Genomic DNA, 17,482 nt, shown 5'->3' with positions numbered 1-17,482 from the left:
GGAGCAAGAGCATCAACAGGCATTTGACCAAATAAAAGCTTATTTAACTAAGCCTCCTATTTTGTTTCCCCCCAATAGGACAAAAAGTATGAAATTGTACATAGCTGCATCAGGTGCGACAATTGGGAGTATGTTAGCCCAAGAAGATGATAATGGCGTCGAAAGAGCTATATATTATCTAAGTCGAACCTTAGTGGATGCTTAAAATAGGTATAATGATATTGAAAAATTATGCCTATGTTTATATTTCTCATGTACTAAACTTAAGCAATATATAAAGCCTGTTGATGTGTACGTGTCATCTCATTTCAACATTATTAAACATATGTTGTCTAAACCAATTTTGCATAGTCGAATTGGTAAATGGGCTTTAGCGCTGACTGAATTTTCCTTAACATATGTTCCTTTAAAAGCCATGAAAGGACAAGTTGTAGCCGATTTTATAGTCGACCATGGATTAGTCGAACCCTCTATAAATCAAGTCGAACAAACTAACTGGAAACTGTTTTTTGACGGTTCTAGTCACAAAAATGGATCAGGCATTGGAGTCTTGATTATTTATCCTGAAGGACTTCCAACAAAGTTCCATTATAAAATGATAGATGTATGCTCTAATAATGAGGTCGAGTACGAAGCCTTGATAATTGGTTTGAAAGCCCTAATAGACCTGGGAGCAACACGAGTTGAAATTCGAGGTGACTCTGAGCTGGTAATTCGACAAATCAAGAAAGAGTATAAATGCATTAAGGAAAATCTAGTACTGTACTATGCAATAGTGGTACGTTTGTTAGAGAAATTTGAACATGTAGAGGTCTTGCATGTACCAAGATCTGATAATCATATCGCTAATGAATTGGCATAGCTTGCTTCTGGGTATAGAGTTTCTAAAAATAAGCTAGAAGACATGGTCAATATCAAAGAGAGGGAAACTCATGCAGTGCCAGACGAAGTGCCAGATGAATTGGAACAATCGTCGATGTCAAAACTTGGGGGGGCAGAACACGAAGTTAAAAGTGAAAATTTGTATGCCTTAGAAATTTTTGCCATCAACAATATGACTGATTCTGATTGGAGAAACCCATTGGTACAATACCTAAATAATCCAGTCGGAGGAACTGATCGAAAGATTAAATACAGAGCTCTAAACTATGTGATATTGGGAAAAAATTTATATAAGAAAACAGCTGAAGGCGTATTGCTGAAGTGCTTAAGTGAAGCTGAAGCATATTTAGCTGTGTCAGAGGTTCATAGTGGTATTTGTGGAGCTCATCAGTCGGGCCATAAAATGAAATGGTTGTTGTTTAGAAAAGGTTTATATTGGCCGACAATGATAAAAGATTGCATTGAATATGCAAGGGGATGTCAAGAATGTCAGAAGTTTTCAGGCATTCAACATGTTCCAGCCAGCGAATTGCATGCCATTGTCAAACCTTGGCCTTTTAGAGGATGGGCTTTGGATTTAATAGGAGAAATTAGACCTGCATCTTCTAAACAACAAAGATTCATTTTAGTAGGAATAGATTATTTTACTAAATGGATCGAAGCAATTCCTTTGGTGAATGTTGATCAGGAGGCAGTAATTAGTTTCATACAGAACCACATTATTTATAGATATGGAATTCCAGAAACTATTACTACTGATCAAGGATCAATTTTTGTTGGTCGAAAGATGCAAGCTTTTGCAGCAGAAACAGGATTTAAACTGCTAACATCCACTCCATATTACGCTCAGGCTAATGGTCAAGTCGAAGCTGCTAATAAAGTTATTATAAATCTGATAAAAAAGCATGTGGGAAAAAACCAAGAAATTGGCATCAAACGCTCGACCAAATCCTTTGGGCCTGTCGAACGTCACCAAAGGAGGCAACAAATACTACCCCGTTTCGTCTGACTTTTGGGCATGATGCTGTGTTACCTGCAGAAATTCATCTACAGTCGGCCAGAATTCAACGGCAAAACAATCTTTTATCAGATGAATACTGGAACATGATGTTAGACGAATTAGTGGAGTTAGACGAAGAACGGATAATAGCGTTGGATAGGTTAATAAGACAGAAGAAAAAAGTAGCCAAAGCTTACAACAAGAAAGCCAAAGAAAAAACATTCATGGTGGGTGATTACGTGTGGAAAGTTATCCTACCAATAGATCAAAAGAATAAGTTGTTAGGCAAATGGTCCCCAAGTTGGGAAGGACCTTTTAAAGTGCTGCAAGTATTTTCAAACAATGCATATGAAGTTGAAGAACTAAATTCAGATGGTCGAATCTTGAGGATAAATGGTAAATATTTAAAAAGATATAAACCTATACTTCAAGAAATTCGCATAAAAGACTAAAGCTGAAATATTATATTAAAAATGGATATAAAATTAGCCAACCATTACAAAAATAGTCACACAGAAGAGGAGCATTCAAAAAAAAAAAAAACTCCTCCAAAGCCATTAAAACAACCACTTTTAGTTAATCCTACGGTCGATGCCTTCCAAAGATAATAGAGGCAGACTTTCGGCTTCGAACATATCCATATGCCCAGCGTCGCGCATTTTCCTCACCACACCTTGCTTGAGGAATAGGTAGGATAAAAGTCTTCCATAAGGAAGACAAGTCACCACCCCTTGACGTGAGGCGGTCAAAGAAACGGCTTCCACCAGTTGTTTGAAAATCAACAAAGGAAAGTTGATCTTCTTCCCCTGAAGAGCACAAAAAATGAATTCTAAGTCGTCCACCATGATGCTATTTTTGTCATGGTTGCGTGGACGAAAGTTGCCCACCAATAGTTGGTGCCAAATCTTGATTACCTTGGCACAAAAAGAGTCATTGTCCATAAGATCCTTTAACATACTGGAAGTATTCCGGTTGAAAATATTATCACCAAAGGTTTCCCCAGTATTACCACATTTCAACAGATCAGAGATCGTTGAGGGAGTGATAAGGATTTGAGCCCCTCGAATATTAGAGATTATAGTAGTCTTCCCTTCTGGATTTATGCTCAAGGATGCGAACATCCAAAACTCAGTCAGCATGCAGGGATAGAGGTTACCATCTAAAAGTTTAGGGTAAAACTCAAGTCCCTGATCAGCATAAAGAGCATGAGCGTTGATGTGGTTCGCAGCAAATTCCTCTGCAGGAAGTTTAAACTCTTTTTTGATACAGGATCTTATGTGGGCGGATGTTAGGGGTTGTGCCATAGTTTGAAGACAAAGATTGAAGGATGAGAATGCTTAAGATGTTGAATGCAGGGAAGTGTAAAAGGAAATGGAAAGAATGAGGCTATATATAGAGAGAATATGTAGTTATTTCAACCAAACAAACGTGGGAAAAGAAGTTAGAAAACCAAAGGTCGTATCAAATATCTTGGAAACTGACACAAGTAAGATTGGGAATAGGTAAAATAGCCCACTACCTAGTGTTTAGGTAATAATTAGTGCTTGGGAAAACGGAACATAATCATGGCGTAATGGGAATTAAAGGAGTCGAAACCTGAAAAGAAATGAAACGCCATATTCCTCTTTTCTGAAGACAGTCGAAAGAAGCCGCTTGGGGGGCAATTTGTTACCCTAGGTTTTCGACTTACCAACAAATGGGCAACTTGGGCTCAAAATTGGTAATTGGGCCTCAATTTGGTAAAAAAGGCCCTAAAGTGATAATTGGGCTTCAATTAAATAATTACATTGCCATATGGGTCGAAGCGTTTCGACTGAGCAATGCTTAGTAGTCGAAGCTGTTCGACTAGGGAGATTATTAGAGGCTTCAGTATTCGACCAAAAGCATATGAAGACTTAGGAATTTTGCTGCAGAAACTGAAGTTGAAGTCGGAAAGCATTAGAAGTTAAAAAAGGTAGTTTCGAGCAGTTTTCTGGCGGTTTTCACAAGACGCGTGGAAGTCTTACAAGCGAAGATCTTGCATGTCGAAGACACGTGTTGACTGATAATCAGTCCACTGTTAGTAGTAGTTATGTTATATTTACTATTTAAGCAAGTTCAATAGGGATAGTTAGGGGTCCGCATTTTCTACATAAACACAAGTAAACTCAAATCTCTATGCAATAATGAGTAACGAGTGCAACTTTGGAATGTATGTATGCGTACCAATTTAATTTATGTAATCATTTACATTACGCTTTACTTTCAGTATATATATTTACTGCATTTTATCGTTTTCATTTACTTTAAAGTCTTAACTTTCAGCGTGTACTTTTACTTTAAAGTTTATTGCATTTAATACATACCAGATACTCATAATGAACAAATAAAAGCAATTAGTCCTGGAATATTCTAGTTGATTCCGCAAAAGTAACCTTTAAAAAGGAAACTAGCGCTTGTTTACCATATTTCTGGGTAAACACCCATGAATGCGAATTAGTATATCAAATCGAAGGGAATTTCGTTAGCTATCCAAAACTTCAAGAATTACCTCAATTGAAGCTGTGAGCAGAGAGTTATGGCACTTTTAGTGGAGGCTGTCCATGGGTTACGAAAATGGAGAAGATGGACATGACTTCTACTTTCTTCCACGTGCTTCTAAGTTCTTCTTTCTCAAAAATTCTGACTTATAACAACTAACCCCTCCCCCCCCCCAAACATGCCCTTATGATCATGCAATAGAGATCAAGGTCCATTATGTCCTCTAACTAGTTCATATTTACAACAATGCCATGTAGTCACATTCTAACTATGCCATTAGATTCTAACCATTCCCCATGAAACTTTCTCTTAAAAATCCTTCTTAGATTAATGTAGAATAATTCTATTTATGCATTTCCAATTACCAATTAACCAATTAAATTATTATTCCCGGTGTCGAAGGATCGGGGTTTACGTTCTCCCCCCTTAAATTGAATTCGTCCACGAATTCTTTCCGATCACCACGTAAACAACTGTCCAAGTCTATACCAACCAGGGAGTGGAATGTTTCTTACATTCCTCCTTTAACTAACATCATTACTCTGTCTGAGTGTCGTTCCATCCGAAGAAACATAATCTGCCAAAACACTTGTGTCCCACTATACATGATTAGAAACCTTAATCCTCAAGCAAGACGTCTATTCAGATTCTTCGGCTGGACATACCTAGGAAAAGGTCGTTCCAAGGTCCTGGACCTTCACTGTTCTATACTGGTCTTTCATGACTTCAGAAGCCCTAGTAATCCATTCATGTCATATATCCTCCGTTCAAACTATGATGTGTCACTCTTGTCCAGCACGCCTTACTGATTCACACTGCTCCTTGAATTACTTTCCATTCGAGAATCTCTGTCACAATACTCCTTTCTGCGACGAAACTTCAAATTACTCTCCACACAAGTCCATACAGTGGCAATCAGATGATCGTCTAATTCCTTGGTCTCAACTTCTAGTTCCCTGATGTTCACGCCAACTCATTCCAAGTTAGCTTTACTCGTGCAACTGAGTTTTCTTACTCCAATCTCCGCTTCAGTCCCATCCGAAAACGACTATTCAGCAATACGACTGTCACGACACTTTGTCTAACCCTTGATGCTTACAAGCTCAATTGATGATCTACGAATATCCGACCACATGCCATCCATAAGGTCTCTTTATAAGTTGGTCCATTGACACCATCTCTCAAGATTAGGGTGGATCCTCGAGGGACTGAGATGAACGAAATGTTGGTTCGTCAAGTTTCTCTTAGGAAGATACTTCTATCCCAAAATAAAATCCTACGAGTAGACCGTCCATTCTTATCCCAGACCCATCTGGTCCTTCCTTTATCCATTGCGCTACTCTAATCTCGATCCGTCACACGCTTCTTAAAACCCTTCGAGTCACGTTACGTCCATAATCCACTTAGTTTCATTACTATACAACATTTCCTTATCTACAACTGTCTAATTACAACACGTTCCAGAGCTTTACATACATCCATCATCAACTACTCCTCGAGGTTGCGTGCTCCCCTGAACCAAATCTCTACTTACTCTATCAATCTAGGTTAGATCCATCTAACACGACTTAGTCACATGCTTTGGTTCCATGACGTCGGAAGCCGGATACTCACTGGCTTTAGAAATTCGTCTTTCTATATTGATTCCCATAGTGTATAATCGCTATGTATTTCATTCCAACAAATCTTGTTGCTCAACCGCTATATCGAACCCTTCACAACGTACTGCAGCTCATGATAGCTCTAGCAGTTTTACACAACTTCTACCCAACCATACACCTTCATTCTCTTAGCGCAGTTCTAGAACTTAAATATAAAATGATAAGAACTGAAATACACATCCTCTTCTATCGACTGTGTATTCAAACTTTGTCCAATCGTAAGTTACCATGTTCGTACATTCCACCAACCTTTACTAGGTAACTACTCTCGCTTAGGGTACTTCAAGTTGGATCAGGATCTAATACTTCGGCCATCCAATCACTGTCCGTACCAGCGTAATCAGAAAGGTCTGACTTCTATGTCCGCACTTCCAAAGGTTATTCTATCCTATCAGCTCATCAATCACACCCAACACCGACAACATCATCAGTACTGAATCCTACTAATTCCTGGCTCAACACCTTCGGAGAATCTCACTTACAAGGCACCTACTTAATCTTGTTTGGATTTCCCTTGCTATTACCAAGACTTATAGGAAATTTCACTTTGTCCGATCAAAATCCTGGGGGTTCTAGTTGTCTCGATCGACACCTTGGTAGTTCGGGTATTACTTCTTTGCGTAAAACGCTCCTCTTAAGTCTGACAACTCCAATATTCCTTCTACTTACGTCGTCCCATAAATCCAGCTTCCATATACAATTCACCACCCAACCAATCCTTTCTACTTAGGTTCACGACACTTACAAGTTTACGAGTCCTCGTGGCGGCTCTGCCGTAATTCTACTGTCTCACACTCAATCGATGAGTTGATCAAGTTCAACGACTCAATGAGATATCAGTAAAATCATACTAGCAACGCGCACATGTGAGGAAGAAGGGAATTACTAGTGATGTCTCATGGCTCGGCCGAGAATCGACCGGCTCTGATACCAGCTGTAACACCCCTTACATAACTAACTAGTATATTATGCATGAAACGTTAAAATTGATATTGAGTACATACACAAGTCAAGGTACAATATTTAATCCATATAAAATACAACATGAAATTCTACTAAGAAGCATAATACATGAGTCTTCAATGGATCTTGCACAGCGGAATATCAAAACAAACGAGGTCTTCGAGCCAACACCACTTTCAAGTCTTCAGTCCATACCTGCTACTGACCAAACACTACTAAACTTCACCTGAAAAAAATATAAGTTGATTGGGGTGAGATTACTAAATCTCAGTGAGTCCTCCTATCCTATGGGTCCACTCGGATCTACATGGTACATGCATCAGAACCAAATCCACCATTGATTCGGGGTTTATCCTCACATCCGGTACAAGTACGGAGAAAACAAGGAAACGTCCACCATAGGACTCATCATATCACAAGTATACAAACACGTATGCCAAAACCCATACCCGTGTACGGGGAATCCAGAAACGCGTTAATGCCTCGACTAGGTTATAAAACACACCCTCGATGAATCACGCCCATGCCTATTGTCAAGAGACTTGTACAAGCACACCGCAAGATGATTAGACGTATTTGCACAAGCCTAACTGGCCGCGAGATGATTAGACGCTATTAACGCCAAGTGAGTAAAAAGCCCCGTACGACACTCACGAGCACACTGCAACGGTAGCTCTGGTGTGAGCCCAAGATCACACGATCGGGGCTGTCCCATTGATCACAAATCCCGGGACATAACGAAACCTAGCCCCTGGCCCGTTTCAATTCAAGCATACACACACATCAATCGCCAATCACACAAGCACACAATCCCAATTGTTTAACTGAAACAACGGGCATCAACAATATATTCATGTCTCATCACAATATAGCATTCACATTTAAACATAATGTAGCAATTAAGTGCAATGAGATTAATTCATTCTAATCATGCATAATTCACATATTAAAATTACCACATCCATGATCATATATGACATTAGCATGTTTAAATACCAATTAAACAAGTCTCACATGACTAAGGAGACATCCGGTTCCCTTACGGAACGAAACTGTTCTCGGGGTAAATAGCAACATTCAAGTTCACTCGACAAGACACACTAACTGGGGTTCAAATATAATTAAGTCAAGCATTTTGGTTTGGAGACCAATCTTATTAGAAAGTACACGTCGCTAGCTTTCCAACGATATAAAGTTTGCGCGAAACGGACTTACGACGCAAAAGTTACGAATTTCTGAAGTTTGCTGATTTTTCCCTCTGCGCCCAGGGTATCCGATTACTGGCCCTAAAAACAGCCCAGAATTTCATTTTTAACAGCGTAATCGGTTAACCACATACCCGTAACCGGTTACTCTACATCAGAATGTGTTTTTCTGCATTTTTAAGGGTTCTAAAGGCATCCCAACTCAATTTTAGGTTCCTCAATCACCCAATTACGAATCCTATCATATTTTAACAATCTATAGCATGCAATGATCAGAAGAACACATATTCAGTTATTATCACATAAACAAGTTTTAGTAATCACACATTATGTTTTTATCTCACAATCCCTAAGTCCCGAATCACAAACCCTTACATGCAACACCCCCAAGTCACTATCAAAGGACTCACCTTGGATTTAGAGAGGTTAGGATGGTGTTAATGCAGCCTTTGAACTCTCCTCTTGCCCAAAGGTTCACCCTCTTCATCATCAATTTCGTAGCTGCATTTACACACAAACTCAACATGAATCACTCCACTTCAAACCTGCTTATCTCACTCAAAACAGAACCCATGAATGCGAATTAGTATATCAAATCGAAGGGAATTTCGTTAGCTATCTAAAACTTCAAGAATTACCTCAATCGAAGCTGTGAGCAGAGAGTTATGGCACTTTTAGTGGAGGCTGTCCATGGGTTGCGAAAATGGAGAAGATGGACATGACTTCTACTTTCTCCCACGTGCTTCTAAGTTCTTCCTTCTCAAAAATTCTGACTTATAACAACTAACCCCCCCAAACATGCCCTTATGATCATGCAATAGAGATCAAGGTCCATTATGTCCTCTAACTAGTTCATATTTACAACAATGCTATGTAGTCACATTCTAACTCTGCCATTAGTGTAATACCCCGACTCTCCAACAACGGTAATTATCATTAATTGGTAAAATGATAAATTAAAGGATACATTAGTCTTGTTCCATTTGGATGAGTAGTAATATACATATACCAAGTGTGACCATAAGAAGTTAGTGGATTAGTTAGAACCTAACCAAATGGCATGGTGGTAAATCTCACTTAGTTGGAGGGCAATTGAGACAATTAACATTATGCATGAGCCATAAAGACTTGTTTGGAATGAAGGAATATGTGTCCTTATTGTAGAATCATTTCTTTTGGATAATAAAGAGATTAGAACCAAGAAGAAAAGAAGAACTCATGGAACAAGTTCCATTTTCGCAACTATTGATAAAGCTTCACTAAATCAGGTATAACTCTCAACTCGTAACTCCGATCGTAACGATTCTGGTCCCATTGGAAAGCTAACGAATTTCTCTTCGATTTGCACCTATGGTTCGCATTTATAGCTTCTGTTTTGAAGGAGAAAGACGAGTTTGAAGTTGGGTGGTCAATGCTGAATGTGTATGAAGGTGAGCTACGAATTTCATGCTAATGGAGATGAAAGTTTGAGCAAGAGGGAGATGCAATAGTAGCAAGAGCACCATCTCAACCTCTATTAATCCAAGGTGAGTCCTTAGATAGTGACTTGGGGAATTTGCATGCAAGGGTTAGAATTGGGGGTTAGGGAATTGTGAGCAAATATGAATCCTTGATGCTAGTGTGCTTTTGATGTGTAATTCTAATTGCATGTTGATAATCAATGTTTCTTACTTGCTATATTCTGATATGTGTAGCTAGAAATATGATTTAGAATGTTATAGCATGTTGGATTGGTTTAAATTAAAGTTAGAATGGATTTAGAACCCTTAAAATGCTGAAAAAACACATTCTGATGCAAAGTAATCGGTTACGGGTCTTTGGGTAACCGATTACGCTGTTAAAAATGCAATTCTGGGTTGTTTTAGGGCCAGTAATCGGTTACTGGACTCTGGGTAATCGGATACCCTGGGCGCAGAGGGAAAAATCTGCAAACTTCGGAAATTCGTAACTTTCGGCTCGGGTATCGGAATTGCGCAAACTTTATATCGTTGGAAAGCTAGTGACGAGTACTTTCTAATAAAATTGGTCCCCAAACCAGAATGTTTGAGTTAACAATAGTGGAACCCCACTTAGTGAATCAATGAATTAGTATGAGAACTTATGTTTCTATCATTCGATTAATAATTCTCATGTTATGCGTGGCATATATTTTCTATTGCTTACTATGAATGTGACATCCATATTTGAGAATATTATGCCATTATGTTTTATACATGAAAATCTATGGACACCGTCGTTTTGGTTAAACGATCGGTATTGATTGTATTGTTTGTGACCTTGACTTTATGTCATATTTCTGTATGCTTGAATCGAAGTGGCCGGCAGGCTAGATTGGGACGCTGCTCTGACCGTGTAGTCTATGAGCCCTCCCGGACCGTGTAGTCCAATGGAATAACCCGTTCATGTGTATTGTTCGATATGGTGTGCATCTGAGCTACCGTTGCAGTGTGCTTGTGAGTTTCCGTACGGGGTTTTACTCACTTGCCGTTAACACACTTGCGTGCTCGGTATGGTGGGGTTATGCGGCCAAGTAGGCTAATGCATAATGAGGTAACTCACCTCTAGTGAAGTCACGTAGACTAACACTAGGCTTTCGCCCGATGGGCTCAGGCGTCAAGGTGGCGGTTTGTACTCGGCGTAACTCACTAGCGTGAAGGAGGTTAACGGGACAATGACGCCAATTAGGCCAGGTCATCGCACGGCCATTTAGGCTTGTGTGGACTCGTTTAACCATCCTGCAGTGTGCTTTACAAGTCCCTTGACAAATAGGTAGGAGGTTACTCATCGAGGATGCATTTATTCCATAATCCTAGCCGGGGTTGTTTACACTTCTTGATTCCCCGTATGTGGATGCGGGTTTGCATACTTGTTTGCTATACTACGTGTATTTGTTTGAGACAAGTCCAATGGTGGACGAGTCACTTGTTTTCTCCGTACTTGTACCGGATGTGAGGTTGAACCCCGGATCAATGGTGGATTCGATTTTGTTGATGCATGTACCCTGTAGAACCGAGTGGACCCATAGGATAGGAGGACTCACTGAGATTTAGTAATCTCACCCCATTCCAATTATATTTTTTTTCAGGTGCAGTTTAGTAGTGGTTGGTCAGTAGCAGGTTTGGATTGAAGACTTGGAAGTAATGACGGCTCGGAGACCTCGTCTGATCTCATTTTTCCGCTGTGCAGATCCATCGAAGACACATGTTTTGTAATTATTATTATTTCATGTTGTATTCTAAATGGATCATCTTCTATAACTATAGCTTTTGTATGTACTCAATATCAATTATTAACGTTTCATGCATAATATACTAGTCAATTATGTATGGGGAGTTACAGTTGGTATCAGAGCAGGTCGATTCTCGGCCGAGCCATGAGACATCACTAGCAATTCTTTTTCCTCCTCTCAAGTGTGCGTTGCTAGCCTAATTTTACTGAAATCTCATTCAGTTGTTGAACTTGATCAACTTATCGACTGAGTGTGAGATTCTCCGAAGGTATTGAGTTGTGAATTAGTAGGATTCAGTAATGATGATGCTGCCGGTGTTAAGTGCGACTAATGAGCTGATAGGACATAATGACCTTTAGAAGTACGGACATTAATTGGATGGGTGAAGTATTAGATTCTAAATCAGCTTGGTGTACCTAAGCGAGAGTAGTTTCCTAGTAAGGGTTGGTGGAATGTACGAGTGTGGTAGCTTACGATTGGGTAAGGCTTGAATACCCGGTCGATAGAAGAGGATATGTATTTCTGTTCTTATCATTTTATATTAAAGTTCTAGAACTACGCTAGATGGAATATGAAATGATGTAGAAGCGTGAAATGCAGTGACCTAAGTTCTTGTTAGTTGTTGTTCGTCTGACCCCGAGTGAAGCCATAGAACTACGCTTGGCGTTGGGTGTTCAGGCGAGTAAGAACTAAGATCTATATGGAACGTCAGTAGGATGATCGTAGTTGAGTTGGTTGTTAGGAACCATAGTATTCCTATCTGGACTGAATTATCCTTGGAATCTCATGCATGCGTGGGACGAGTGGGTACGCGCACTGCATGGTAATCCGAAGTTGAACTTCATATCTTCGTGCTTGCCGTTTTGGTTTTCCGAGTAAGTAAACCTTGGTGTGTGGCACTCTCAGGTTTTAGCATCCTGAGGAGTGTGATTCGAAGGACTTGAGGAACGATGAACCTATTGGAGGTCTGTTCAGACACTTGTCGGTTGTGACTTTAGGATACGCGTGGAGATCATTATACGCCCCTGAGGTAGGTTACCTAGATACATGGCCTCGGAGTTGGACCACCATGTTGGTACTACCAGACGGGTATAATGCCACAGTATCGCTATCGTGCACAAGATGCGTGAGTAATCCTTTTTCCGACATGTGTGGGACAAAGGTGATCTGAAGCTCAAGGTAGAATTCTGATTTAGCACTCGTGAGACACAGATCTAGACTCTGATGAGGTGTGTGGAATAAGGATCCATATGTCGCGCTTGATAGTAGAGGGATAACTAGGCAGCCGATGGTGAAATGGATCAAGATCCAATACTATGCTTATAGAGACTCTAAATGATCGTGCTCGCGCAAGTTAGAGTCAGATTATACCTTGCAGACGTTCTCGTTTCATGAAGTGTTAAGTTGGCATTTTTGCATGAGTGTCTAGAGTGGGACTCATGTGCGGTCATGATATCCTGGTCAGCATAGTGAGTGGCTATCATGTACCATTGGTGACCAGTGATGGAATATGTGAATTGTATCTTGGACTAGTTTGATGTGTGACGTATCTGGTAGAGTGTCTGTAGATACTCTGAGTGAAGAAATGTCAGTCTTGGTAAAGCATAGGCTTTTTGGTTTGAGAACTTTTGAGGAGTCTATAAAGGAGACGTTCGAAGTACAAAGTGCAATTTCTTGCATTGTGACTACACTCTGAATGTTAGAAGCACCACAATGAAGGATGCAACCTCCGAGGAAGTCAGTTTAGTGTCAGATTCAGAGGTGGAACAGACATTAGATGACTGTGTGAATGGAGTGTGGCTATGGGTGGATTGTTATATCAGTAAGTCGCACGAGTTATCAGAGGTGATACTACGCTAAGAGAATGAATGTGTATGGTTGGGTAAAAGTTATGTAGAACTTCTAGAGTTATCATGAGCTGCAGTACGTCGTGAAGGGTTCGACATACCGATTGAGCAACAAAGATTTGTTGGAATGAAAAACATAGCAGTTGTACGCTGTGGAAATCAGTGACAGGGAAGAACCTCTAAGTCAGTGAGTATTCGGGTTTCAGTATCCTGAGGATGAAACGTGTACCTAATTTGTGGTAGATGAACTATATGGAATGGCAGAGTAAGTAGTAGCTTGATTTTGGAGAGTACGCAACTTCGAAGAGTAGTAGCCGACGATGGATGTACATGGAGTTCTGGCACGTGTTGTAATTGGACAACTGCAGATAAGGAAATGTTGGGTAGTAAGTGAACTAAGTGAATTATGGATATAACGTGACTCAGAGGATTTCAAGGTGTGTGACTTGTTGGAACAGAGGTAGTATTACTACCTCCATGTTTTTACTTCTGATAAATTAGGGTTTCATTGTAAATCGTTTGTTTGCATGTATGTATTTAATCTGAGTAATTAGGGTTTTGCATATTTATGATGTTAGGTGAAATGGACGATTATATCTTACTCACAATTCACCATACTGGTGAATTTGTTGATGGTGATCTTAGAGTTTATGAAGGAGGGGAAGTTTCTGAGTTGAAAATAGATGTTGACACATGGAGTTACTTTGAGCTGACAGGTTCACTCAAGTGTTTAGGGTATAGGGATTTTGAGAAAATCTATTACAAAGACCCAACATTTGGGATGCAACAACTAAATGATGATGCAGGAGCATTAGAAATAGCCGATTTGTATAAGGTTCATTTAGGTGTAGGCATTTTTATTAAACACACAATTGGGCAGCCTGAGTTTGTAGATCCAGCAGGGTTAGAAAATGTTGTAGTTGAGGAGCATGGTGTCACTGAGGAGCATGTAAGAAATGAGGAGGAGAGGGTAGTTGAAGAAATGCTTTCTAAGTTGCATGAAGAAGTAAATGGTAACTCTAATGAAGCTGAGTTGGAGGCTGAGAAGGTTGTGTTAGAGGCTGAGAAGGTTGTGTTGGAGGCTGAACATGCTGAACATGTTGTTTTAGAGGCTGAGAAAGATTGTATGGAAAATGAGAAAGATGACAGTTCTGATAGTGGTGAAGTGGATGATTCCATAAGTAGTGATGATAGTGAATACAAATATGACAGTGCTCTTGATGTTGAGTTTAATGATTCTTCTGATGATTATGAAGATATAGATGAAGATGAATTGGACAATCTAGTTGAACAACATGAAGACAGAGATGAGGGTGTTAAAATTGGGAGTGGTAGTGAGAGTGAAGGTTTGGTGAGTGGGTGTGACAGTGATGACAGTCATGGTGTGCAAAAAAAACATATCCCTATGTTTAAGATTCAAAAGAATATGGCTGATTTCAAATGGGAGGTGGGTTCCTACTTTAGTTCAAAGGATGATTTCAAAGAGGCAATCACATCATATGCTGTTCACAGTGGAAGAAACCTAAAGTTTACCAAAAATGATAAGGTAAGAGTGAGGGTAAAGTGTAAGGATGGATGTGATTGGGAAGCCTATTGTGCCAAATCCTCAAGGGAAGCACCTTGGCAATTAAGGAAGGTGAATGATGTACATAGTTGCAGTAGGGATTATAATGTGAAAATGATAACTACCAAGTGGCTGAGTAAGAGGTTACAAAACTCCTTAAAAACCAATCCTAGGATGAAAATCAAAGATATCAAGGAAAAGGCACAAAAGAAATGGAATGTAGGTGTGAACAAAACTAAAGCAATTAGGGCAAGGGTTAAAGCAAGAGATATGGTTGATGGGTCATTCCTAGGGGATTGCACTAGAATCTATGATTATTGTCATGAATTGCTAAGAACAAATCCAGGTTCCACAGTGAAGGTTGGTGTTGAACCATCTCAAGAAGGCTCACAAAATCATTTTCCATACTTCAAAAGGTTGTATATATGCCTTGTAGCATGTAAGCAAAGTTTTAAGTTTTCTAGGCATGTAATAGGGTTGGATGGTTGTTTTCTAAAGGGGCTATGTGGAGGGCAAATACTAGCTGCTATAGGTAGGGATCCAAATGATCAAATGCTACCTATAGCATTTCTAGTGGTAGAAGGAGAAAATAGGGACAGTTGGACATGGTTCTTGGAGTTATTGATTGATGACCTTGGTGGAAAAAATGAGTGCCTCACATACACCTTCATGTCAGACCAGAAAAAGGTAACTTCTTTCTTTTGATTTCTATTAATTTGATTATGGTTTCTATTGATTTAAGTCTTTTGATTTCCATTACTTTGATTGCCTTGCAGGGATTATTGCCAGCCATGGATGAACTGTTGCCCAATGTAGAGCAAAGATTCTGTGTCAGGCACTTGTACAACAATTTCAGGAAAAGATATCCTGGGAAGATGCTTAAGGAAATAATTTGGAGGGCTGCTAAGGCTACTTATGCTCAGGCCTGGGAAAGAGAGATGAAGACGATGAGGCTGGTAAATGAAGAAGCATACCTACATATGATGAAGACACCTCCAAGATTTTGGAGTAGATCTTATTTTAGAGGGACTAATAAATGTGATGTTGTAGTGAATAACATGTCTGAGTTTTTCAACAGTGTTATTCTTGAGTCAAGGTCCAAACCCCTAGTGACGATGGTGGAGGAGATCAGGACATATTGTATGGAAAAATGGGCAACAAATATAATGAGGTTTCAAAAATTGGTTGATGATGATGTGCTGCCTAACATCAGAAAGAAGGTTGATAGAACAAGTACTTACACAAATTCATGGATTGTGAGGTATGAGTTATCTATTGTAATATTCTACTTTGTCATTATGCTTATGTCTCTAAGTTTACTATTATTGTGTAGGATGTCTGCTGAACACATATTTGAGGTTCATCGTGTAGAAAACCCTATAGATAAATTTGTTGTGAATTTGAAGGAATGTGTGTGCTCCTGTAGGAGGTGGGAATTAACTGGACTTCCCTGTGTTCATGCATTGGCTAGCATTAAAAGTAGGAACTTCAAGGTTAAGGAATACATCCCTGCCTGTTATAGGAAGTCAATGTACATGAAAGTGTATTCATCTATAATTTATCCTTTGAATGGATCAAATATATGGGTCAGAACTGAATATCCAGATGTGCTCCCTCCTAAGTAAAAGAGGATGCCTGGAAGACCTAAGAAAAGGAGAAATTTGGAGCAAGGAGAGATAGATGGTTCTGACAAAAAAATGAGGAGAATAGGATTGGAAATCAGGTGTTCAAGGTGCAAGCAATCGGGACACAACAAAACAACATGCAAGATTACTCAGAGTACTCAAGGTACTCATGATGTCAGTGTTACTCAACAGACACCAAACACTCAAGCAACTCAGCCTGCTTCTCAACCTGTGTCTCAACCTGTTGTGAAATTGTCTCAAATTGTGTCTCAACCTGCTGTGAACCTGTCTCAGCCTGCATCTGCACAAGGATCCGAGAAATCTACTCAATCATCCAAGAAGACAACTATGAGGCCAGCAAAGTTGGGTGTTAGAAGACCAACAACACCTTTTGTTCCCCCTGGACCAACTACAAGACTAAGTGCTGCCAAGAATATGATTGGCCCAACTACAAGGAGAACAACACCAACCAAGAGGACAACACCCAAGAAAAAAATTTAGGAGGACTGTCTAATGTTATGCTAATGTATTTGTTTACGGTGATTTCCGGTAAACAACCGCTAGTCTTCTAAACTATAATAAATATGATTTGGTTACTCGCAGGATCGACTAGATTGATCCTAGGACATAGTCAAACAAAAGGTTTATTGATGTGATTTGGTTCATACCTGTTTGTTTTGATTTCAAGAAACTTATGTTCAAATGGTTAATCGTTCGATACAACGCTAATTGCATAAGTTAGTGTAATTTCGAAACATCAATCGTAATAAGAGAAAACATGTCAATTGCGAAATTGTAAATTGCAAAATTGTAAATTGCAAAATTGTAAATTGCAAAATTGTAAATTGCGAAATTGTAAATTGCGAAATTGTAAATTGCGAAATTGTAAATTGCAAGAGAATTAAAGTACATGGAAATTAAATGACTTTGAAAGTAAAGGCATAAACAGGGAAAGAGAAGTAAAGAAATTAAAAGACATTTGATAA

General features: G+C 39.4%; 1 protein-coding gene across 1 annotated transcript; it reads left to right on the top strand.

The window, feature by feature from the left end:
• The first annotated feature begins 16,502 nt into the window (after positions 1 to 16,502).
• On the top strand, positions 16,503 to 16,997 carry LOC131642054 (uncharacterized). Its single transcript, XM_058912342.1, has one exon. It carries the CDS (start codon positions 16,503 to 16,505, stop codon positions 16,995 to 16,997), a length of 495 nt encoding a protein of 164 aa, XP_058768325.1.
• Positions 16,998 to 17,482: the final 485 nt, after the last annotated feature.

This window comes from Vicia villosa, unplaced genomic scaffold (genome assembly GCF_029867415.1).
Source record: "Vicia villosa cultivar HV-30 ecotype Madison, WI unplaced genomic scaffold, Vvil1.0 ctg.004422F_1_1, whole genome shotgun sequence".
NCBI classification, from domain to species: Eukaryota; Viridiplantae; Streptophyta; class Magnoliopsida; order Fabales; family Fabaceae; genus Vicia; species Vicia villosa.
This window is presented reverse-complemented; position numbering and strand designations above follow the sequence as displayed.

Bases quoted from the DNA above. Each gene is read 5' to 3' on its own strand.
- LOC131642054 (XM_058912342.1), top strand. From the start codon at position 16,503: ATGCCTGGAAGACCTAAGAAAAGGAGAAATTTGGAGCAAGGAGAGATA.